Below are 25,942 nucleotides of genomic sequence, written 5' to 3'. Positions count from 1 at the left end.
TGTGTGTGTGTGTGTGTGTGTGTGTGTGTGTGTGTGTGTGTGTGTGTGTAGGTGTGTGTGTAGGTGCTTGTGTGCATATGTGAGTTGGGGGGTGAATAATTGAAGTCTTTCATTTGTCTGGTAATCAGTTCGTTCTCGAGATATCAAGAGTTCATGAATGTTGAATAACCCATCACAATACAGTAGGCCTGAATTATGGAAAAACCTCCGGTGAGAATATTAACAAAGTCTAAGTGCATGTGTGTATCTGTGTGTGTGTTTCTGAATGTATACATTTGTGTGTTTTTGTCTGGTTGTGAGACCACAGTGCCAGGATTGTAAAGGCTAGATCATTCAGTGTCAAGAAAAAAATATAAGCAGATATGTAGATTTTGTTGTAGGAAGCCATATCCTTTACAGCTAGTTATAGTGCTTATCAATCAAATTTTCCTCTACATAGTCAATTAAAATCAATGGAGTTATGACTTTGGGTTTCTGATTTTCCTTACAAAGCAGAGGAAGTAGCTACAACAGGCAATTGCCTTTTTGTAGTATAGTTGTTCTATCAGGTTTATTTTACAGCCTGCTTTATTTAGGCTGTATGCTGTACTAATGTTGTTGACAATGTTGAAAATAATGAAGATAATGAAGACTACAATTACTTTCAACATTAATTTATGTTATTTTATTATTTTTATTATTTATGTTAATTTAGATTTTTTTTAACTTGTACTGTCATGGATGTGACATGTTCTCAAAAATGTAAGTTGGTGATGTTATGTCACAGTCCATGTATGTAGCTTTAAGGGTCATCTTAAATTTATATCCCTTACCTTGTGTTTTTGTTTCAGTTATAAATGTACTCCAACAAATTACTAAGTGAAGGTAATCATATTGTGTATCTTTCTCCTTTTCCACAGTTCAGTTCAAAAGCAGCCAGCCTGTAAACTACAACATCTTGTTTAATCCAGGAAGTGACAGAGCCATAGTGCATCATGCTGGGCCAGACCTGCACCGCACTGTGACTGGTCTAGAGCCGTTCACTACCTACGACATCAGAGTGCAGGCCTGTCAGATTGGTAAATATCTTTCAACTTGAACTTAAGTGAGGAAATGAATGAATTTAGCGTAAAGAAACTACTTTAGATAGCAGCACTGTTTATGATTGAAATCACATTGCTTTACTCAGTAAGGAGGCCAATAAGATTAAAACTCTGAGTGTAGTTAAAATAGTTAGTTAATAGATTTATTCTCTGTGGCCTGTAAAGGTGGCCAAACAAGGCCTTAGGATGCCAAAGACACCTTGTTAGATGCATCTAACATCTAACATTTTCATCTTACTGTGTTTTGTGACATGAGAGGTAAGAAGCCCTGTGATGCAGGGGGCCTACAGAGAATAATTAAACAGTAGCTAATGGCCTTTTTCCTTTAGGCAAAGTATAGCATGCTCTAGTTGAGGTGGTTCAACTCTAGCCTCACGGCATGTGTAACCACACTGACCTGTGATATGCTTCATGAATGAGGTCATACAGGGGGAAAAGCTTTTGTAGATGTGATTTGTTATGTTAATGTAAAAGAGGCAAATATAATGAAGACGTGTGTGTTGAAATGTCTGTGTTTTGTGACCTGTTCCTCCTGTTTTGCTCCTTGCAGAGGGGTGTGGAGTAGGAGAGGGTGTTTCAGTTCGAACTTTAGAGGCCGCTCCAGAAGGTCTGCTACCCCCCTCAGTAAAGGCAGCTGGAGCCAATGTCCTGGAGATCCACTGGTCACCCCCCAAAAAACCTAACGGACTCATCACCTCCTACCATGTATACAGGTAACATACACACGGAGAAGTGCTGGAAACACTTAATAAATCTTCACACAGTCATTTGTGATTTTACTGGGGGTACATTGCACCTTATCCCAGAGAGAACGTAATGGGTTGAGCTAACAGTCAAATTTTACAACACATCCTCATACCAAAATATCAAAATACTTTGTTTGCCAGCGGGTTCAAAAGTCACCTATATGACCTCTCCATCGACCTTTATCCATCATTCCATCAAACCTTAGCATTTTCTGGTCTGCCACTTCTCTTTTTACGGTATGGTTTTGTACTTGGTTGTGATAAGGGGAAGATCGCCAACTGTTTTAGGAGACAGTATCAAAGACAAATGATTTGCACGATCATAGCCATTTCTGAAGAGTGTACAGAGACTGTTTTGTATTCACATATGACTCACTGTCTAGAGGAGCAAGGCCTCTGTGATCATTAGAAAGTGTATCTAAAACAAATGATCAACTATAGACAAGCAGACAGAGAAACAGCTACACTTTATACAAAGCTGCTTTCACATTCTTATGTACAAACCAGTGTGGCCATGTGCTCACACTATCTACTCAGTGTATCTCTACAACACTAATGAACCAGAAGTATTACATACAGTATATCATACACACATACCCTTTGCATACATGTAATGTACACATACAGGGTATATTGAGAAGCCTAGAAGTTTTGTGTCTCTAGGCAAATGTCCACTGGCCAATCTACGTACGTTGTGTGCATGTGCATGTGTGTGCGTAGTCATGCTGAAGGTCGTGGTCTGCTTGTTGACCAAAGAGTGTGTGATCTGTATGCAGGGTCAGACCAGACTAAGCCCTTTAACTCCTCAGGAAACACACATTAGCATAGCAGTACACACACACTGACACACCTGGCATGATCAGACTCAGGCAGACAGGGACTTAGATAAAATAGGAAAATCTCTGTCTCTCTCTCTCTCTGTCTCTCTCTCTCTCTCTCTCTCTCTCTCTCTCTCTCTCTCTCTCTCTCTCTCTCTCTCTCACACACACACACATTCTCACACACTTACCTGAAACCCTGTGTAATCACAGACAAAGGGGCTTACCAAGACATCGGGGTGCTTGCATCAGCCACTGGCTTACACATAATGTTTAAGATGTGATGTTACATTTATTTCAGTTCCACAACTTAAGTGTGTTTATTCTCAGTACACTAAACTATACTAAAATATAGTAAAACACTTTAATATAACATACTTGAGATACTTGAGATAACTCATTTAACATACTGATCCTTTTTCTTTGTTATGCCTCCACACCGGTGACAGCCAGGGCCAGAGGCATTATATATATTGTACATATATTGAACATATGGCAAATACACAAAAGAGAAACGTCAATATATTTTTGATACAGGAGCAAAAAGACACCTAAAGTTTATTTTGAATATAGTATACTTATTTGCTCACCAATGTTTTCCAGAAATACATGAAAATAATACCCTATGGTTTATTCAAGTGCAGTACAACCTAAGTGGTTTCAATTTAATGTCACTTTCAGTATATCAATTTTAAATAAATAAAAAATGTGCTTAAATATATGAACACACACAGAAAAACCACAACAGAAAATTAACTTCTACACTTTTTATGTTAGGACTATAAGGAATAAACAGTCAATGGCTAATCCAAGCATTTATTTTATCATAGGCGTCCAGTAGGAACAGAGGAGGAGCTGCTGGTTTTCATCTGGTCCAGTGGGCCACTTGAATTTTTTGATGCAAGCCCCAACCTGCAACCCTTCAGCTACTTCCAGTACAGGGTACGAGCCCACAACTCCAAAGGCTCAGTTCTGAGCCAATGGGCTTTTGCCCAGACCTTACAAGCAGAACCACAAGATATGACCCCTCCCACTGTCACACCCACTGGTGAGTTCACTCAGTCACATGGGAATGCTTTTGTCACATGAAAATGCTCTTGATTTGAATCACTTTACCAGCCCCATATGTGCACTTTGACAGGTGCACACTCAGTCCATCTGAAGTGGAGTGAACCAAGACAGCCCAATGGTCTAATTTCCAATTATAGACTGGTTTACAAGAAGCACCAACAGGACCCAACGCTCAACTCAACTGCTGTTACTGCTCTCACTGTGGAGGTAAATGTACACATACACAGTAAATGGTGGATGATGAGAACATGCGTTTCTCTGTGAGAGTCTCTTCCTTGATCACACGTTGTTTTCTGCAGGTATTTGTTGAGTCTGATATCCTTATGGCGAAGGCGCATAGGTTTCTGTGCACTAATAACATTCTTCACGCATTCAAAAATTGTGAGCGTTATATATGATGCAGTGTGTGTGTGTGTGTATTGTCATTTGCAATGCATGTAAAGAAATTTGGACTCTACCTGTGGTGCTGGTGCCATCTGTTTGCCAGTGAGGGGCCTGCAACACACACACACACACACACACACACACACACACACACACACACACACACACACACTTATAAACTGCCCATGGCCAGTTATTCTCCAGGGCCCTTCCCACAATTCTGTGCCATGCCTGATGCTCTGAGGGAATAACTATGAGCAAGCCCCCGCAAAACAAACCCACACGTGTGCACACAAAAAGACTACATAGGAACACACAAACACTTCCTCACGCAGGCTCACACATGTACTGTACACACACACATATACTACTGTTAACAGCAGCCATCTAGCCTAAATAGGAGTTGGCAGCTCAGTAAGCAGGCTAAGTTCACCCAAAGCTACAATGAGTTATTTGCTAACAGTGGCTAGCATCTCTCTGCACGCCACCACACACCTGTATGTGTGTGTATTAATGTCTGAAACTTAGTCTTGTATAATTCTACTTACATGCAGCAGTTATCATTTAAAAAATAGATTTATCTCTGTGACAGAAAACAGAAAAATATAGAAAGAGAAAGAAACAAAAACACGACCAAACAAGATAAATAGAGTTTCAAACATGACATGATGATAAAAGGAGAAAGAAAAGAGGAATGGAAATGAATACATTAATGTATACACACTTAGAAGGAAAGGGGAAAAGGCAAAAGACAGAGAGCCAGACTGGCAGAACAAAGAACAACAGAGTGAATAGAGAAGGTAAGAAAGAGAAAAGAGCGCTAGAGGGAGACCAAAAGAGAGAAGTGGGGGGGGGGGGACAAGTGAAGGAACAAAAGGGGGGCAAGACAGAGTGATAGATCTGGGAAGGAGGGAGGAGAGCAAAAGGGGGAGAAGAGGTAGAAGTATAGATCTATATTCTGTCCATACGAGTGGCCTCTTCTCCCTCTGTGACCTTTGGCTTGTCACTCATAATTAATACAAGATGTAAATGGAGACCTTTCACCTTCTCATTGATATGGAACACTGTGTTTGTGTGTGCGTGCGTGAGTTTGTGTGTGTATGTGAGAGAGGCTCATTGACATGGCATAGACTTATTTTGGTGGCGGTCATTTGTCACACAGTTGCCTTCACCACATGCACTCCGTCGTTTAGGAATACACAAAGAAAGTGAAAATGAGAAACAACGTTCCCAGCAAACTTTAAAAGAACAGCCTATATTAGGGTTTTGTAACATTTGTGTCTTGACTAGTAATGCAGAGCCAAAAAGTTTTTTTGATATATTGGGTTTGACATTTAAAAAGCAAATTCATTTGAGGTTTAAAAGACATAAGACAATCAATCAGTTAAAGGACTATATTTGACAAACAATTACTGTTGTTGTTTTGTTTTTTTACTTTTATATTGCTGTTTTAGCAGCTTTAAATGAACAATGTTTTCCTCAAGCTAAGATAATCATATGTTAAACATCTCCTGCAAACATGCACAACAAAATAAACAAGAGCAGCTAAAATGTTGGGAAGTGAGTGAGTGAGTGGCTGGATCTGTAAGGGAGTTAAATAGTCAAACTTAATGACAGCTGTAGTTTTTTGAGTGCTAACAAATTATAAGAACAAGTCTTATTGTAGATTCTTAAATATTGTAGACTATGGATTGTAACCACGGGAACATCTTTCATTTTTTCAGAACTACTGATGACAGAAACTCTTAATGAGAGATTGCCGGAAGTGACGTTAGGGCTTTTTTTCTCACTTTTATCTTCACTGATCAACCCATTCTTTTCTGCTCATAATCTCTTAGTTTGTGGATGTATTGTTGTGTGCACGTGTGTGTGTCCATTTGGTATGTGTGTATTTGTGTGTGTATTGATCTCAGGCTGGGCTGGGAACCCTGCTCTGTGCCAGCTTGGCTGATTAATGGGGTCGTCATGGCAATCGGACGGAATGAGGGTACGAAGCGCAGGCGGCCTGCCTCACTAGATCCCTACGTGCCGCCTGGCACACACACAGTCTCTCACACACACACACACACACAGTCTCACACACACACACACACACATACACACACACACACATTCTCCCTCCATGCCTTACACCTTTCTGACAGACATGTTAGTCACTCACACAGGGTGTCAGGTTGCCTATCCTGCATCGTGGTCCTCTTACTTCTCTTATGCTTTATATTTCTCTTCATTATTTTCTGTCCTTCTTTTTTCAGGCCTCTTGTTGTTTACCCATGTCACCTCATTATTTTTGTTTGTTTCTTTGTTTCTTTTTTAAACTGGCACGACATATTAACTCATTTCTTTTCTCTGGATCTTCATACCACTGGAGATTGTAGCTACCAAGGATCATTTTGTTCTCACTGTTTCAGGGCTTGTTTCATGCACCTGCCACTCACCTCATGCCTCCCCATGATCTTCTCCTCTCTTCCATGAGTCACCCTTTCTTTCTTTTTCCCTTGTCATTTTCTGCTCACACACACACACTACCTTGCAGCTCTTCTACCTTTTTCTGCCTCTTCTTTCATTTACCTCCCCATCCTCCTCTTCAATCCCTGCTGCCCTCTCTTCTATGATCTCTGCCCTGGTTTAATCTAAACCCTTTAATTTTCCCCTCATTCCACACTCTACATCCCCTTCCACTCTATCCTTATATCTTAATTTCCCCAACTCCTCACTTCCTTTTGCCCGCTTCTCTCACCAGTTTTACTATCGTCTTTTGCCTCTTCCACACTAACCCTTCTGTGCACCTGCATCCCCCTATCACTTCCCTTACTCCCTTTCCACCTCCTTTCCCTCTCCCATTCACTCTTGTCTCCTCTCTTACATCCTCGTGCCTCCTGTATTCCCCTGCCTACCACCTCCCTTTCTCTCCTCCTCTAGTCTTCTGTCCTTTTCTCCCTCCCTTGGCTGTTCCAGATGTTACATTGCAGCCCTTGGGATCACTCGTGAAGGGAGACCATGTGAATACATATATGTGTGTGTATGTGTGTGTGTGTTACTTTATGTGGATACATATGTCTGAATATGACTGCATGTGAGTATGTGTGTGTGCGTGCATAACATATTTTTGTTTGTGTGTGTATGTGCAACAGTGTGTCTGTGTGTGTGTGCGCGTGTGCTGTATTAATACATCCCATTGATCAGAGCAGGACCCCTGACAGTCATCATCCCTGAGAACCATCTGGCCGACGCCTGACGCTCCCTCACCCAAACACAAGCTGACACCCTATTAATCTGTTACCGCCATGCATACATACGTGTGTGTGCGTGTGTGTGTGTGTGTGTGTGTGTGTGTGTGTGTGTGTGTGTGTGTGTGTGTGTGTGTGTGTGTGAATGAATGAATCAGTGAGTGTGTGGTTATGTGTAGAGTATGCGTTAACATTTTTGCCATGTGCATGTTTCAGCGTGCGTGAATGCACACGTGTGTGTGTGTGTGTGTGTGTGTGTGTGTGTGTTCCAAACCCTAACCATGCACACACATACGAACGTGTACACGCACCACTCCACCATCCGCCAACAACAGCCGGCGCTGAAGGGAGCTGAAGGGTGCTTGGAAATTAAGGTTATTACACAAATTGAGCCATATGGTCTAAATATTTCAGAGCTGAAATTTACTAGGCAATAAAAATGGCCCCTACCTCGGTAATGGTGTAAATTACAGCTTAACCACCAGCGCTAATGATGTCCTTCTGTACGCCCCGTAACCAACCGTACATGAAGGACACATTGTTTAAAAAATACCCCAGGAAAAGCAAGAGAGACACAGAGAGGGTGAGAGAGGGAAAGAGTAGAAGGGATGAGGATAAAGGGGGAAAGATGAAGGGAACAGGAAGTAAAAGAGGGGGAAGAAGAGTGTGAGGAAAGAAGATGGAGAGAAAGAGAGAGTGATTAATATAGAGAGTGGAGAAAGAGAAAGAGAGAGAGAGCTAGCAGCATGTTTACAATCTGTTAGTTTACCATTAAGAGCCCGTCAGAGAGTGCGGGACAGCGAAGGCCAGCCGGCGAACTGTGTCTGAAAGCCAACATGAGGTTCAGAGTCGGTGTGTGTGTGTGTGTGTGTGTGTGTGTGTGTGTGTGTGTGTGTTTGTGTAGTTTGGCATGCACAGCTAGGAGACGTATAAAAGTATGGACATGTTATCAGAATATGTTGTGTGTACTTAGACATGAACGGCCTGCAGGTGTTTGAAATGATTTGATCGGGACAAACAAGTAATAGTGTTAAACACATGCTGTGAAACACAAAGTATGAATACAGATGCAGAGTTTGGGGAATATGTAAACATGCATATGTTTTGGGCCGGCTCATGGGTTTGCTTGGGAATGCATAGTAAGGACGTGAACAAATAAGATACAGTTTTACCTCAAGGACTGAGAATAGCTCACTGGGCGTTTTTTCTGGTTACAGGTGAGCTGACCTTAAGTACAGGTAGCCTGAGCATTACATTGTTGAAAATGTGAGTGGAAAACCCATCCCATGCCAAGTATTTGATTACTCACTGGAAAAATGTATTTGTACTGTCAAGTACACGTCATTGTCCAAACAATTCTGCACATGCTAAACATCACCTGTAAGAAAAGGTGGGACATATTATGCTTTTCCTTCATTTCAGTCATATATATAATGTTGCAGTGTCTTAAGTTTAATGAAAACCTAAAATAATGAGGTAAACGTATGTAAAAGTAATCCCTGTAGGAGAAATGCTCTGGCGTCAGACTGCTCTGAACACAAAGTTTCCAAAGGTTTTTTTCTGCTTCAGCTAGTTGTGGATTTCTTCATGTGGTCATACACTCCATGCACAGCTTGTTCTCCCAAAGCAGTCTACCTGAGTAGTTTCATTGGCATCTAATGCGCTCTAGCATAGAAATAACTGGCGCAGGTTTACTTTACAGTTGTTTGGCGACTTGAATTTTACTAGCGACATAAGCTTTTTGATCTTGAGTTCAAACATGTACAGATGGTTTTGAGAAGTTGCCATTTCCAGTCATTTGTGATAGTTGTACAGTTTGCTTTCAGAGCCTCTACACCAGGATGAAGCTCCCAAGTGCTGGGTGCGCTGCCCCTCAGCAGGCTTCTGGAGTTTGGCCAATCAGAAGAAATTGACTTTTAGGGAGGGGGGCCTTAAAGAACCTGGATCTTATATTGCCTGTTTCAGCCAGAGGCTCAACTGAGGGGTTGCATGACAGGCACTACGAGATAATTTTTTTTTTTTTTTTTTTCACTGAGAATCATGCAAATCTACTCTAGTGGAGTCCCAGAATATAAATATAGAGTTGGAAATGAGCATAATAGATCCCTTTTAAAGAGCCAGTTCAGAATTTTGGGAAATATACTTAATTCACTTTCTTGCTGCAGGTTTGATAAGAAAATTGGTTCTACTCTCATATCTGTAGCCAACAGCCTGTTAGCTTAGCTTAGCATAAAGACTACAAACAGAGGGAAACAGCTAGCCTGGCTTTGACCAAAAGTAACAAATTCCACCTCTAAAGCTCACTAATTAACACATTATAAATCCTTTGTTTAATCTTTACATGGGGTTATGTACCAGACTATTTCTTGGCCGGGTGCAGTGATTTCAATGAGTCTCCGCTGGTTACCTGATAACCTCACACTGGCAACAAGACTCTCAACAAGAAAGCAAAAAAGCATTACAAAATGTCAAACAATTCCTTTAAGATTTATCTCCAATGCAGGTCTCAGAGGGGGGACACAAAAACTGATGATCAAGTTCTTAGTTAGTGAAAGACTAAACTAGGTTTAAGGCCATCATTTCCAATAATATCACAACTGTGCAGTCAGAATGTTCACATTTTATTCATCTTCTGTATTTCGTTTAGTTGTTTGTAAATATGTTTTTCACATTTGCTTTTGTTTTGTCTATCTGCACGTATTATTAACTTTAGCTCTGTCAGCTTCCGCAGTTTTCACATTATCATGAAAAGCAAAATGCTCCCCTCTTATGGCAGTGATATCCATGGAAATGTATTTATCCTCAAGATAGTTAGATTTTTAAGGACATACTATAATAGAAAGATAGAAAAGAACATATCCAGGCATCTTTAATTAGTGACATTATAGATTTCTGTCTGTAAATCTTCAGATAAAATAAGTTAATGACATGGAAACAGGACTGAACAGCAGCTTTATTCCTTCACTTGTTGCTTACTTTCTGCTCAGTTATCTTCTTTGCATCGCTTAACCACAGGAACAGAGGATAGAGGGTGGTCACAGGAATAGGAATGACAAGGCTTTGCCCTTGCTCTGAGTGACACCCTTTAACAAATGAGGGAGAGACAGAGGAGTGGAGGAAAGAGAGGAATGCAGAGCTGAGTGCACAGAGGGTGAAGAGAGGGGATGAGGAGGGTGAGAGTGGAGGAGGAGACAGGTGAAGAGAGGAAGGAAGGATTAGAGGAGAGGATAAGGAGACTGAGATGCAGAGTTCGTCAGGCCCTCGGCCTATCAGACCCCTTAGTTAGAGGTCTCCAACTCTGATTGGAGGGCTCTCAGCATTCTGCATAAACAGCCAAATAATCAGGCTGCAACACTACCTCCTTCTCCTCACTGCAATCTTTCTCTCTGTCTCCTCATCTTTTTCACAACTCCTCCCTCTGTCGCTCCATACTGTTCAGGCCTCCCTCCATTACTACATTTCCATCTGGGTTTTCTCTACCTCTGTCACAAATTACAGTTTTTATGTTATTCTCATCCACCATCTTTGCCCCCTCCATTCCCTCTTGTTCTTTCTCCCTCTCACTCTGTCAAGTGATTTTTTTTTCAAGTGAGTTTAGTCTATATTCTCTTACTTTCTCAGTCTCCCTCTCTCTTCCTGCTCTCTCTCACACACTCTCTTTTGCTGGGTAATGACAGGTTGTGTGTTATTGTGTGTCTGTCTGTGAAGAGGCTACACCATCCAGTCTAGAGCTCTCCACTTGTCTTAATGGGTGTTTAGTACTGCAACCACGATATGATGGTCATCACTTTAGGGGAATGCTGAGTGCGTGTGAGAGTGTGGAGAGAGAGAGGGGGAAAAATGAGTATGGTATATTTGTGATGTGTCCATTCAACTCTGGAGTAACGTGTGTGTGTGTGCGTGCATGTGCGTGGGTGCATGCTTGCGCGTGTGTGCGTGTTTGTTTTGGAAGTGGGCAGTATGTTTGACCATAGCCTGGAGGAGGCGTTCCTGCCAGCCTCTCTGTCTGATGCTTTATCACAGCCTGGATATGAATGCAGAGCCTTTGTGTTTACGTTTGGCTGTCAGCATAATTTCCATCGATCGGTGGTGAGGGGTTTGAAGATGACAAGTATGCCAAAAAAAGGCTTTAGTATTAGTAAGATGCTGGTCTGTGTCTGCATTTTGGATGAGCCCTCCATCAAATGGAATTTCAAGATGCTCCCAGTCACATCTAATATACTCATTATGTTTGGTTTATTTTGTTAATGATTTCTGTTTTTCTGTTCTTTAAAAAAAATCTAAAAATTAATTCCCTAAGATTAAACCTATATCAGTTTCCATTGATATCAGTTTTGTTCATCATGTCTACCCACCTGAATACATGACAATGGCCAGATTAGTGCAGCATAGTGGCTTTTGTGTTCACATTATGCTTTTTTACAGCCCTTGATTGGAAATTGATTGAACAAATACTCGTATTCTTTCCAGTTTATGTTTATTTATTTATTTATTTATTTATTTATTTACCAAACACATGCTTGCTCATTTCAATTTCAGGACATATCTGGATTTTAAGCACTTGCCAGAATTTGTCCATTTGGCCACATAACACACACACACACACACGCATATATACACATCAAATATGCTGTTCCTGGGGTCTAGAACCGCCAAAGCCAATCATGGCTGTCCGTGTGAAGTGGGCATGCCTGTTCCAGACCCCTGCAGTCCCTCTCTATGTCTGTGTTGGCCACAGACAAACACATGCCTAATGGCACTCTGTGTGTGTGTGTGTGTGTGTGTGTGTGTGTGTGTGTGTGTGTGTGTGTGTGTGTGTGTGTGTGTGTGTGTGTGTGTGTGTGTGTGTGTGTGTGTGTGTGTGTTGTGGTGTGTGTGTGTGTGCGTGTGTGTGTGCGTGTGTGCGTGTGTGTGTGTTGCACGAACGTCTGTATGTGTCAGGGTCTGTCTAACGCACACTGACTAGCAGGGACACCCATGCAGGGCATTTGCAAACAGACACAGGGCAATTGTGCCAGCAGCATTGAATTAAGTGTGCACACATAAATACGTATGCATACACACACAAACTTGGCTTGAGAGCTTGGCATGGGGGGGCAAGAGAGCAGCGTGGGGTGCACTGGCTGACCTCAGAAAACTCTGAAAACAATTACTGCTCTCACAGGGCTGGTCAGTGCACAGCTTGTACTAATAGACTGGACTGAAGGATTGAATTGAATTGAACTGAACTGAACTGAACTGAACTGAACTGAATTGAATTGAATTGAATTGAATTGAATTGAATCATATCTTACCATGGCATGTTTTACCACACACTGAAAGAATTAAGACACATAAGAAAAGGTGAAACAGTATGGTGCTTTATAATCTCTCCAGGCCTTAATGTGACAGAGCAGAGAGGCTGTGGAGAGAAACACCCCTAAGGCCGACCAGTTGGACCCCATTCACCTATCAATAGGAATGCTTCTTTCATGGATGTTCTAAGGCACTTACTTTACCTCTACTTGCCTTGCATGTCTGTGTGTGTGTGTGTGTGTGTGTGTGTGTGTGTGTGTGTGTGTGTGTGTGTGTGTGTGTGTGTGTGTGTGTGTGTGTGTGTGTGTCTGTGTGTGTGTGTGTGTGTGTGTGTGTGTCTGTGTGTGTTTGTCTGTGTGTGTGTGTGTGTGTGTGTGTGTGTGTGTGTCTGTGTGTGTGTGTTTGTGTGTGTGTGTGTGTGTGTGTGTGTGTGTGTGTGTGTGTGTGTGTGTGTGTGGTATGAGTGAGTGAGTGAGAGACAAAGAGAGAGAAGAGTGCATGTGTGTGTGTGTGTGTGTGTGTGTGTGTGTGTGTGTGTGTGTGTGTGTGTGTACGTGCATGCAAGTGTGTAGCCATATGCTAATGTTGGTCCGTCTCTCTGTCTCTGTCTCTCTGCGGGGCCCAGTGCTGGGGCCTTTGTGAGATAATCAGCATAATTCTTTTGACAAATACACATGGTTATTCTTAATTAGTATCACACACTGTCCCCCCAGCCGCACCCTGCCTCTCCACCTGAATATCACACACACACACACACACACACACAGACACACACACACACACACAGATGTACAGTTGCACACACACTCTTCTAGGGACACATGGGTACAAAACAAGATGCAAGCAGATGTGGGCTTGTTAAGATACGTACAAATGGACACACATAAACACCAGCATCGATATATGTGTGCAAGGTTCAAGAAACACAGATGCACACTGACCTTACACACAGAAACACACACACTGTCCAGAGGACCCCTGCTGTAGCTCAGCTCACACACCAAAGAGAAGACAGAACGAGGAAATAAAAGATTGAATAGATTGCTTCCTTGCCCTCAATGCTAAGTTGTGTTGAACCATGTAAGATCTGAGGGCTCTTTAATGTATAAATTAGCACAACCTCTTCCTGTCTCTTCTCTTCTTTCCCTATCACTGTCTCCTTTTCTCTCCTTCTGTCTTGTTTACACTTTACACAATCTCTCTCTTGACTTTTTGCTCCCCCTCTGTTCTTTTGCATTTGGCATGATTAACTAGTGACTTTGATCATCCACACACATGCACATGCTCATGCTCACTGGATTTAGGTTGACGAGAACATTTTCTTTTCATATCTTACGTTGTTGCTTTTCATGTGATCTTCATAGGTTGGCCATTTTTTCAAAATAGGCAGAACAGAAAAACCACCATTTATCAAACAGCTATTACTACCACAGTCCAGTTGTTGACAATGACTACAGCTATAATTTTGCCTATGGTGCAGAATTAAGTGAAAATCCTACACTAGAATCATAAGTACCCATTGCTGAATTGCAGTCTAGCTCTAACCCCAAAATGGGAGACATGAACTGATAAGTATCGAAGGAAATCACTTAATAGGTCTACCTGTTTAATCTTACATACATCAAGGTCACATGCTATATACTATACATAAAGTATAAATGTGGTATATGTGACAGAAACTTTACAAATATAAGGTTGGGAAATACAGTCTGTGCTGTGTGGTATTTAGTATTTTCTATACTCCAATGTGTTTATCTTCACAGCAGAGATTAGTGGGTATTTAATTTACCTTAACATTATTCATTTCATTATTTCTCTGGTGGTTTTGTGTGTGTGTGTGCATGCGTGTGTGTGTGTGTACATGTGTATGTATGAGAGAGAAATAGTTATTGAGGGAGCTGTTAATGTAATGTAATAGTAGTGTGTTTCAGTGTTACACCATTTGATTACTGTCTGTCTATGTGCTGGTGCGTGTGTGTGTGTGTGTGTGTGTGTGTGTGTGTGTGTGTGTGTGTGTGTGGTGTAGCATGGAGGCCGTTAATGTGGTGTGTTTCAGTGATAAAGTGTTTGAATGTATTGCCATCTAGAGGCGTGTAGCAGAGTCTCCATGCTCCTATAAAAGCTGCCAGCGCCAGATGCTGCTATTGACAATGTGCATATGTTAACCGCTTTATAGGCCACATGCCTCACATATTTCACTGGCTTTTAAGGTAGAGAGATCTCTCATTCTCGCTCACTTAATCTGTCTCTCCCTTTTGCCACATCTATCTTTTTTCTCTCCCACTTTAGCTTTCTCCCCTCTTTTTTTAACCGTTCACTCAATCTCTCTCTGTCTTGCTCTCTCTCACTCCCCCTTCCTCGATCTCTCCTTTTTTATTTCCTTCGTCAGTTATTAACTTACTCACTCTCTTACTTTTGTAGTTCTCTACAGTTCTCTGACCTACATTGCCTTACTTACATATACTTCATTTCATTCTGATCTCTTTTTTCTTTCAGTCTTTATTTCTCACCCCCTCCAACCCTTTCTCTTTCCATCTTTCTCCACCCCTGTGTCTCTCTCATTGTGTCCCTCCCTCCCTCTCTCTACTGAGAAGAACTGTGATTTGCAGGAGGATTTAGCTAGTGTCTAGGGGCTTATTAATCCTATTTTACTGTGGATGAAAAACATGTTGGCTCCCAGACATGAAAACTGTGAATACATGCATTCTGGTTGTTGTTCAGACAGTTCATCCTTGGTGCCACGCTACGGTGATTTGTCAGGGTTTTCATTTGATTCAGTTTGAATTGGAGTCTTTTTGATCCTCTTGCTGCTGCATTGAAGTCAGTTACCAGTTAATCTCTTTACATATGCTTGCTTATGTGAAAGCATACAGTCTTGAACAGACACTTTAAAAAAAAAAACTGCAGAGTCAACATATAAAAAAATACAGCCTCCTATGTTGTCCATTCACACAAATTTTTTGACACATACACAGAGAAACATCAATCTCACAGTTGATTCAAAGCTCACAGTCATAGACAAACAAACAGGCAATGCCACATCCTGGAGCCCAGTGCTCCCTGACTACCATGTCATAGCACGCCAGGGCCTTTTGAAACAACAGTGTGTCTCTTATCAATTAGTAAATGTTGTTCCCACTGTATCATACACACACACATACACACTACCCCGTGTCTGCCAGGGTGTTGGGCTGGGTCCCACTGCCTAAAGCTACTGGCAGACACACTGTGTTTGTGTATGTTTGTGTGTGTCTGATATGAAAGGGTGCATGTGTGACATAAACACTCAATCTGGAAGCTTTGAATTCACCCATAAGGGACGGCGGTCTGTCTGCCAGTCTCTCTCTGTCTCTGCCACTTCTCTGGTGTCTACTTACTTTACCATGGCAGAGCCTGAATGTTGAAATGTTGATATCACAAATCCCATGTCATGTCATCTTAGCTCGCCATTGTTTCAGTGTTCCTTTTCATTCCCCATTTTAATGAGTAATGTGATGGTTTTATTCATGCAGGGTTTGTTTGTGTAACTAATTTCCTGACACTCTCTTCTTGCTACAGTGTGCTTCCCTGTTTCCCTTTCTGTCTCCACTCTTTTTTCTTTCCATTTTTAACTCTTGAGCAATCATTCCATTGTCTTCCCTCTTTTCTCTCCAATATCTCTCCCTCCTCACGACTGTTTCCCTCTCATCCCTCTTTCCCACTTTCTCCTACTTTTTCCCTTTTTCCTTTTCGTACTTCTCTGACCTTGTACTCTTTCCATCTCTTTGTATATCATACTTCAGTTTCTCTTTCTCTCATAGGGTTCAGTCCTTGAAGCAACAGTCTTTGGCCTTGAACCATATGGTCAGTATAGTCTTCAAGTGGAAGCTGTGAACAGGGCAGGTATGTTGAATATGAATAATATCTCATTTAACCCATCAGGGATAAATAATATCAGCACCTGCCACTGAACCCCTCCATTGAGTCTAGATGTTTTGTAACCCTTCAGGCAGTGTGTCCAGTCCATGGGTAGGCATTAGGACCCTGGAGGCTTCTCCGGCTGGCCTGGCTAACTTCACAGTGGAGCAGAGAGAGCAGGGCAGGGCGTTACTGCTTAGCTGGGATCAGCCACATGCTCCAAATGGAGTCATCACGGTACTTGCAGTACACACAACAACAACAGTGAAAATATACCAAAGTGAATGCAAAGCATTGAGCAGGTGAACTGGGGCATGGTGCTCCTCTAATAAAAATGAGCCTCGCATACTAGAAGATACAGTAGTAGCACCAGATAGATATCAGTGATACACACAGACACATATACTAAAGCGCACAAGTACACACAACATGAGGTATCAACTTACACAATTCAAAAGCTCATTTGCATACACATGGACGTACTTCACATACATGCTGATACACACTTCGTGCACGGCAATAGGCCTGCTCCTGAAGTCAGAACAGTCAAGCATACGCACATTACCAAATACTTAATCATTTTTTTCTGTCCAGCTTTGTTGTATTCTGGCTTCTCACCTGCTTCACGTCTTTATCCCTCCACTGTTCTCTGTTACACTATGTCCTACTTTAACTCACCTACATTACCTCTTCTCCTCTTCTCCAACCGCTCTTAATACTTTTCTTTCCTCTTCGCTGCTTTCCCTCTCCTCCTTTCCAGATGTATAACTTGTACAGTGAAGGGAACCTGGAGTTCAGCGGTCTATCCCGCAGCTTCCTGTTTCGTCGCTTGGAACCGTGGACTAGTTATACTTTGACTCTTGAAGCTTGTACCTCAGCAGGCTGCACACACACCCCTCCTCAGCACATCACCACAGCAGCAGCTCCACCTGCTTCCCAGCCTCCCCCCAGGCCTCTCTTCATTGGCCCAGACAATGTGTCACTTAGCTGGGGACCTCCTGCCCAGCCCAATGGGCCAATTGGAGAGTATATCTTACTTGGGAGAAGTCTGGAAGAAGTGGGGATGGGAAGTAGTAATGAAGAGGATATTGAAAGAGGAAAGGTGGGTGAAAATAAAGACACATCTCTGAAGATATAGGCAGCGATATCTAAGTTCACAGGACAATAGCTGATAGAATACACAGGTGCCCCCAATATCTTTAAACAGTTGAGTCTCTGGTTCCTGAACCCTGGTTCTGTTTTTATACCCAAGAAAGACATCATCATGTAAAAATACAGCAAATTTCAAACCAATCAGCATCTCTTGGTTTTCACCTTAAATGGCAGTTATCAAAAGAAAATTGTGTTGCCACTGTCCAACCTAAATCATCAACTTAAATCATCCACCCTCGTCTCCAACAGGTGCTCTTCAGAGAATCATCCCCACAACAAACTGACACCTTCTCGTATACAGTGCGTGGTTTGCGTCCCTGGACTCAGTATGAGTTCAGTGTCCGTACTCACAACCCTGCTGGGCACACAAGCAGCCCCTGGGTAACTGTCACAACAAGACAGGCTCCCCCTCGTGGCCTAGCTCCTCCCACAGTGAGTCACCTCCATGGCCGGCCCAGTGAGGTGTTGGTCTCTTGGACACCTCCTTTGGAGCCCAATGGGGTACTTCAGTCTTACAGGATTCAGAGAAACGGTGTCAGTTTCTCATTTAGTTTTGACCCTACCGTCCTCAGCTACATTGATGAAGACCTCCTGCCATTTTCTACATACAGGTATTGCTTTCTTACAAATGAACTATCCTAAATATTTCTTTGTGAGGACTCCAAATAACCACCACAAACAAATATGATAATATTTTTAAAACTTTGTTGTATTCTCTTCTTTTCTACAGCTACTCAGTCATAGCCTGTACATCGGAGGGATGCATCACCAGCCCTCATACAAACATCACAACCTTAGAGGCTCCACCTGCCACAGTGGAAGCTCCCAGAGTGGACACTGCCACAGCTAAGAGTATAAACATTTCCTGGAATAAACCCCTGACGCAGAATGGAGAGGTTACAGAATATGTGCTGAGACTGAACAATGAAGAGGTTTATCGTGGGAGAGACCTTAATGCAGTGGTGTCAGATCTGCAGCCTCACACATCATATCAGCTTGTTCTGTTGGCCTGTACCAGTGGTGGGTGCACCACCAGTGCCACAACGTCTGCTGTAACTGAGGAGGCTCCTCCCACTGGCCTGCGTGCCCCGACTCTTAAGGTGTCTTTGTTTATTTTTGACTTCTAATTAAAACCTCTGCTCTTAGATGTGCAATACTTAAATCTGTGGATTTCAGTCCAGAATGAATCAAAAGCAACTGGACTTGCTTTGCACTACTGAAGACATATTCCCACTCATCCAAGATAATTTCAGTTCAGTGAAACACTCATTCAGTAGAATAATTAAACGTTTTAAGAATTTTACATCTGACACAAAACATATGCACTCAGTTGCCACTTTGTTAGATACACCAAACTAGAACTAATGCAGTCTAAAACAGCAGCCTTCATGAAGGCAGGACTTGTCACAGAGGTGTGATTTGTGTTGAACTGCATGGCATTATACAGAGATGTGTTTCTGTTATTTAGCCTACTATCATTGATATAAATGGGGCGGGCAAAATAATAGAAACACCTGTCAGCATTACACCATACAGTACAGATGGGCATCATGTGATCCTATCAGAAGCTGGTCTCTTGTCATAGATTTGTTGTTATCATTATTACTGCATAACTTTGAATATTGAATGCTGTTCAGAGATCTGTTTGATGTGACCATTGACTTTTCCTTTGAAGGTCACTGGCCCAGAGTCAGTCGAGATTACCTGGAGACCACCAGAGCATCCTAATGGCAACATCACAGGGTACGAACTCTATAGAGATGGTGAGGTCATCTATGTTGGCACAGAGACACATTACCACGACTTCACGCTTTTGCCAAGTGTGGAATATAGCTATGTTGTCAGGTCCAACAACAGCAAAGGTGCAGTGAGCAGTGCTGCAGCCTCAGCAAAGACTCACCCGTCAGCTCCTTCTGGTGTTGGTCTCCCTACATTGACGCCTCTGGGACCAAGCCAGGTGGGTCATTCATCTCTTTGGTCTATACTGTATGAGTAACAGCTAAATCGTGATATAACTAAAGCTGAGGTTTACCTTTGTACTGTCTTGAAAAGTTTTATGCTGTATGTTGTTTGTCTTTCCAGGTGAGAGTGGAGTGGAGTTCTCCAGTCCGTCCCAATGGAGACATTGTGAGTTACACCGTGTATCAAAGAGATCCAGTCCAGCTCAACATCACCAGCACTGTCTTCACTCCAATGGATAGTGCCTTTTCTGACCGACACACCACTCTGCTTGGGCTGGCTCCTTACCACAGGTCAGCTAAAGAACAATTCACCACAGTTAACTTTTGGGCTATCATGCAGCAAAGTATTTCTGTTTATGGATTAACAGTATGTTTTATGTATTATTTATAAGGTAGATACAGTATATATGTAGTCTTTTTTACAAGAGGCTTGTGTAAATATATCTAAAGTAAATATATCTTGTTTATAATTTAATTTTTATTACTTAAAATGGTTGAGAGAAAAGTTTAACAACACAGTTACAGTTCCACATTTCCCTGTGTAGTAAGTACTGTAATGGAGGGAAATGTGGGGAACAGAGTGCCATCTCTTGGTAACAAAAAACACTGGTTAACTCTTTAAATATCTCCACAATCCAGGGACTGTTGTAGCACAGGTCAGCTATCAGAGCTGAGATCACTTCACTTTCATTGCAGTCAATAGATGGTGATATTTGACATATATTTTGAAATAATTACACTGAAAGTGAGCCCATATAAAATGGTGTAAAAGGACGGAAAAATAGGGATCAAAAAACAGCCAAGTGTGGTTTTATACAATGAGCACAATGATTTTAACAAAGCATTTTCTTCCACATGAAAGATAATCATAAATAAACATGCACATCATCATGGTGCAGTTTGTGCTGTTTTGTCCCGCACAAACTCTACATCTGGAGACATCTAAGCACTTAATAAATCAAAGGCCTGTTTGATATATTAGATACGAAAGCATTTAACAAATTGCAGATAACTTGATTTTGTGAAAACAACCCGTCAAACATGCTGTCAAAAGGACAGCATCAAGACTGTCGCGGTTTAAGAAAGTGGGAAATAGAAAAGGAGAGAGAAAGAGCATCGACCTTGAGTCAGTGACAATGTATCTATCACTGTCTATGAGACAAAGACAACAGTGTAGCAGATGTGTGTGCCTGTTCCTGTGTGTACATATCAGTGTGCATGAATATGTTGCTGTGTATGTGTGTATGTGGTAATAAGATTCAGATAATAAAAGCTCATCAGCCTTATCATCTAAAGATCGCTCCCCCTCTCTCTGATGACCTTCTATCCTTTCAACTCATCTTCATTCCCCTCTCTCTCTATTCCTCCCCCTCTTTCCCCTCTGTCATCTCCTTTATTTCACTCTTTCTCTAAAAACACAACAATGTCTTTAAATTAGTTACCACATAAAGTCAGTTCTTGTATTGTAGTCTGACAAGGCTCAATGGACATGTGGTTGAATTAAACTTAATGGCTTCTTATGGCTTCTGTTAAATACATAATTTGAGCTGTAATTCAGCCTTCGAAACTTGGAAAATGTGGTTGACATGGTTCTGAAGGTGATGTCAAAAACTCCTTTACTGTCCACCAAAATCCGTTTCTAAATAAATCTGGCACAAGAAATAAGACTTGTGGCACTGTTTTTGTACATATACACTAGCACCTCCTTTAAATAGGGTTAGGGTAATTGCAGAGTGAAGTTTGGGAGTTTCAAGAGAAAGCAAGTCAGATCATCATTTATGAACTCAATATAGTTTGCTGATTTATACAATATCTGGTTAATTGTTGGCATATTTATTTATATATATTTTTTTAATTAAACTCATGTGCAAGCTTTAATCACAGTACACTGGTATCATGGTTGTGTGTGTGTGTGTGTGTGTTGTGTGTGTGTGTGTGTGTGTGTGTGTGTGTGTATAGGTATGAGATGCGGGTGGAGGCTTGCACAGCGCTGGGCTGTTCCTCCAGTGACTGGTCATCTGTACTTACTCTGGAGGCTCCCCCTGCTGGACAGACAGCACCACTGTTAGACCTGCAGCCTGACGAACACACCGGCCTACAGACCACCTTCCTACTCACCTGGTCCCCTCCAGTTCAACCAAATGGTAGAGTCCTGCATTATGAGGTGTACCGCAGACTGGACCATACCACTGATACCCACAGAGGCGATGCAGCACTTGTCTACAGGAATGTCTCCACTGTATACAAAGACGAAGGACTCAAGCCGTACACTCTATACCAGTATCAGGTATAATGCTGTGTGTGTTTGTGTTTAGAGAAGTAAAATACAGCAAACACGTAGTATCTAGGTTTTACTATTAAAATCGAACAGATATAATATTTATCCAGATCTGAGAGGAAATGGAAACCAATCCTTGGGTAGTCATTAAAGCAGAATACTATTGGATTTTGATCCAAATTTTATGATGCATCCTTGAGGTTTTCAGCAGTAGAAAGGATAGAGAGAGAGAGAGAGAGAGAGAGAGAGAGAGAGCGCTAGTTGACTTGTTTTCAAATTTCATGGATATTGTTTATTTTTAATATCAAATGTAATAGCAAGATTTTCTTTTTTTGGAGAAAGTAAGATCTACAAAAATCCTTTAAGAACTAGGATAACAGAAATAGTGGGTTCTTCGTAATATATATTCTCATATACATATGTATTCACACTCACACCTACGGAAATGTTTATTCATTTTTGTCCTCTGCAGTGGACATGGGAACAAATTAAAATGTTTTATTGTGATCCCTGAACCTCATTTGGAGATGAGATCTGATGTGACTGACACATCAGAAGATATAGCCTGTTTTCAGATTGAAAGAAATATTTTCCAAAAGTCCATTCACACACACAAATGCATACATCTCAGCTGATATAGTCATCCATACATGCCAATGTACACAGACATACACACACAAACACATAAGCCAAGTAATCAGGCAGGTGTTAAATGGAGGGGTCCATATTCATGCTGTTGTGCTGTGCATTGGTACGCTAATTGACAGGCTAGCCCTTTGGAAGCAACAATAACATTAGCATTTCTGCCTGTCAGACATGCGAGCCGAGACCAGAGAACCTGAGTAATTGATTGAGTTTGCCTGATTGTGGTGCCGTCTTTATTTACGAGGGTCCTAATTTATGACAGGAGGAGGGAGGGAGGGAGGAGCTTTGGGAGATGACGGGCGGGCAACAGAGCCATTAATCACTGGGCCCTCAGAGCACCCACTTCCTGATTACCAGCCAGCCAATCGAATTAACTGTTAGCCCCCTTGGTAACAGAGCTTGTATTGGAAAGACCTTTTAATGGTGACCGCTACACGTCCCCTGAGGATGTGCCAGTGGGGGATTGGGGTACGTGGACAAGGTGGTGGTATGTGTCTGTTGTACATGAGCACATGTACACAGTAGTGCTCTTGTTTGTGTGTGTGTGTGTGTGTGTGTGTGTGTGTGTGTGTGTGTGTGTGTGTGTGTGTTTGTGTTTGTGTTTGTGTTTGTGTTTGTGTGTGTTTGTGTCAGATGCAAAGAAGCATTTTTGGACATATGATTTTAAGTTATTTTCCATGCCATGCACTAAGTTGTCTGTCCATCTACAGAACTATCTGTCTGCCTGGCTTTATTTTTATTTAGCTGTTAATCTGTCTTTGTTCCTATCTGACTCACATCCTTTCTCTGCCTGTGTTTCAGGCGTACACAAGGACGATAAGTCAGTTCAGTTTAGCACACCACAGTGCAGAGAGAGAAATCATATTAGGCTAATTACACTGGGTCATAAGCTCCTATTGACAGCTTTATGCTTGGTTTTAATTACTGCCCACTTTCACACAACTTAGCCCCTTCACCCCAAGTAGATGCACCCGCCAAGTAGCCCTGTTGGCCTATCAGAGTGCTCAAATCAATTCCGCAGTACAAGCGTCCAATAAAAGAGCTTGAATACTGTCTGGAAGTTCCCTGAAGTCGTTTGTTGCCATGGCGGCTCATTTGCTGCCATGGCAGCTAACAGGGTATATTTTTATTTTGTGTCCGTTAAGCCAAATCATGGCCCAATAGGAGAGGAGGGGAGAGAAAGCAGTAAAAAGTCTGTAGATGATATAAGGACGAAGAGATGAGCACTGGATCAAGGGCAAGGTGATCTGGGCTGACTTTAGTTTTGAACTTTTTCTCTCTCTTCTGTTGATGTGGCACAAACTTCTTAATCAAGTCCAAACCCTTGCGTCATGTGTTGCTACTTGGGGAAGAACATGGTTGTTGCTGGGTAGGAATATTTTATTGCTGCAAGTTATAATTCTTATGATGGCAGAAGCAAATTGAATTGAAACTATTTTCAGCAACAAGTCAAGTCACAGTTACTGTGTAGAAACTACATGATGTATGCCTTAGAAAACCTTTTGTAATAGAAAACCTAATGCTAATGCACTTTTTATTCCAGGTTTTTAACCAGAGATTTCGTATCCTTCCTAAGGGCTCAGTTCCATTAATATGCTGCTGCAAATGTGATTACAATAACAGCAATAGTTTGTTTATCACAGGTTAACAAAGTTACAATAAAAGGTACAAACAAGACATTGTTAGCATAATTACTGTAGATCTAATTGGTTATATACAGAAGAAATGAGAACTCAGTTCACTCAGTTATTTGTGATCCAGAATCACCTAATCTCTATATTGCAGGACTGTACAGCCATCATTTTGATAGATACTTAAAATCAACAATATTATGAGCATAGTTTTAATGTCAAACAAATATATGTTTCATTTTTAACCATTTATGTAATTGTCAGTTGTCTCACACCCATTGGACACACACACACACACACACACACACACACACACACACACACACACACACACACTCACACAAACACAATGGGCTCATTTCTCACTGCCGTTAGCCACACACTTCTCTTTGACCTTTCTTTATCAGAGTGACAGCATGCCCTTTACCTAACGTACCCTCTTCCCTCCATCCCTCCTTCTCACTTCCTCACACAGGCGCCTGTTCTTTCCTTCATTCTTCTTCCTGCCATCCCTCCCACTGTCCCCCTCTCTTCATCCACCACACAACATTATACACAATGCCCCAAAAGGAAGATATTGTAATACATGAACACAGGAAAGATTATAGGACTGACTGTACGACTGTGTGGTCACTAAACTTGAACTTAATCTTGATTTTTACATATATTTGCATGATTACACTCTTTTGATGAGACAAAGTTGAAGTGTTTGTATTTATATTCTGGCTGCTTACAAGATTGCATATAAAAGCAGTAAATCACTGTGTAATAAAAATATTTACCTGACTATACGCAGATTATTCTACTGTGTAGACTTTGACTCTATGTGGTGCACCAGACTTGTGTAGCCTATACTAATGCACATTAGGTTGTATACCCATTTGATTGGATTCTGGCTCCGTGCTGCAACTGTTCAGGCTGTTTGACTGGTGTATACTTACATCCAACTTAAAGAGTACGACCTTAGATTTTACAAGTCGTTTTAGTTGTTGTCATTGGCAAGAATCAACTTTTTGTGTAAAACTATTATGGACAATACAGTAATCTATTCAGTGGGTATGCTGTTGAGGCAAAGTTTGGCATATATGAATATATATTTTTTAATGTTGGAGATGTCTTTGTGTACCACCATCAACTAAAGCCAAGAGGGTAGCACTAAGACTTTGTCTGTGTCAATGTAATCTTATCTGCAGAACTAAACCTATCTCAGTGCAAGCAGCTTCATCAGGAGTCACGAAATTACAAACCAGCACCAAGCTCAGAATTTCTCCTGGTTCCTCTCCTTGTGTCATGTTCACCCTTCCTCCAGTCCTCCTCCTCCCTGTCCCCAGTCTCTCCATCTTCCATTCTTCTTTCCCCTCTCCCATCTCAGTCCATCTGTGCTGTCACTTAGATCAATCAGTCTGATTGATCACAGCCTAATTGACTATTATTGAGGTTAATTCAACTCCTAACACACTTGCATGCACACGCATGCAAACAAAGCTCACGATCACAGACGCAAACAATAATCACACACATATATATACACATACACACGCACACACTTTTCAAGACAAAAGCTCAGACCCATCCATCTGCCTTCTGCACTACTTCTGACAGGCTACAGATGACTTACACATGCAAATCTCAACCCTGCCTGACCCTGTGCTGTGTACACCGTCTAATTATACCCAACACAAGCACACAAATAAGATTACTGTTTACGTGTGTGTGTGTGTGTGTGTGTGTGTGTGTGTGTGTGTGTGTGTG

General features: G+C 41.7%; 1 protein-coding gene across 1 annotated transcript in view; it reads left to right on the top strand.

Annotated features, from left to right (window-relative positions):
• Positions 1–25,942, top strand: part of ush2a (usherin) — a 204,912-nt gene that overhangs the window by 172,003 nt on the left and 6,967 nt on the right. Inside the window, exons 71-82 of the mRNA XM_022741757.1 lie at positions 900–1,058; positions 1,633–1,795; positions 3,477–3,694; positions 3,788–3,924; positions 16,427–16,508; positions 16,615–16,760; positions 17,284–17,625; positions 17,925–18,286; positions 18,406–18,775; positions 19,351–19,632; positions 19,758–19,927; positions 21,596–21,923. Coding sequence (XP_022597478.1) covers positions 900–1,058; positions 1,633–1,795; positions 3,477–3,694; positions 3,788–3,924; positions 16,427–16,508; positions 16,615–16,760; positions 17,284–17,625; positions 17,925–18,286; positions 18,406–18,775; positions 19,351–19,632; positions 19,758–19,927; positions 21,596–21,923 — 2,759 coding nt within the window. The remainder of the gene's footprint in view (positions 1–899; positions 1,059–1,632; positions 1,796–3,476; positions 3,695–3,787; positions 3,925–16,426; positions 16,509–16,614; positions 16,761–17,283; positions 17,626–17,924; positions 18,287–18,405; positions 18,776–19,350; positions 19,633–19,757; positions 19,928–21,595; positions 21,924–25,942) is intronic.

The sequence above is a fragment of the Seriola dumerili genome, unplaced genomic scaffold, assembly GCF_002260705.1.
Source record: "Seriola dumerili isolate Sdu_G_001 unplaced genomic scaffold, Sdu_1.0 BDQW01000003.1, whole genome shotgun sequence".
Lineage (NCBI taxonomy): Eukaryota > Metazoa > Chordata > Actinopteri > Carangiformes > Carangidae > Seriola > Seriola dumerili.
Note: the sequence above shows the minus strand (reverse complement) of the source record. Positions and strands in the feature narration are given on the sequence as shown.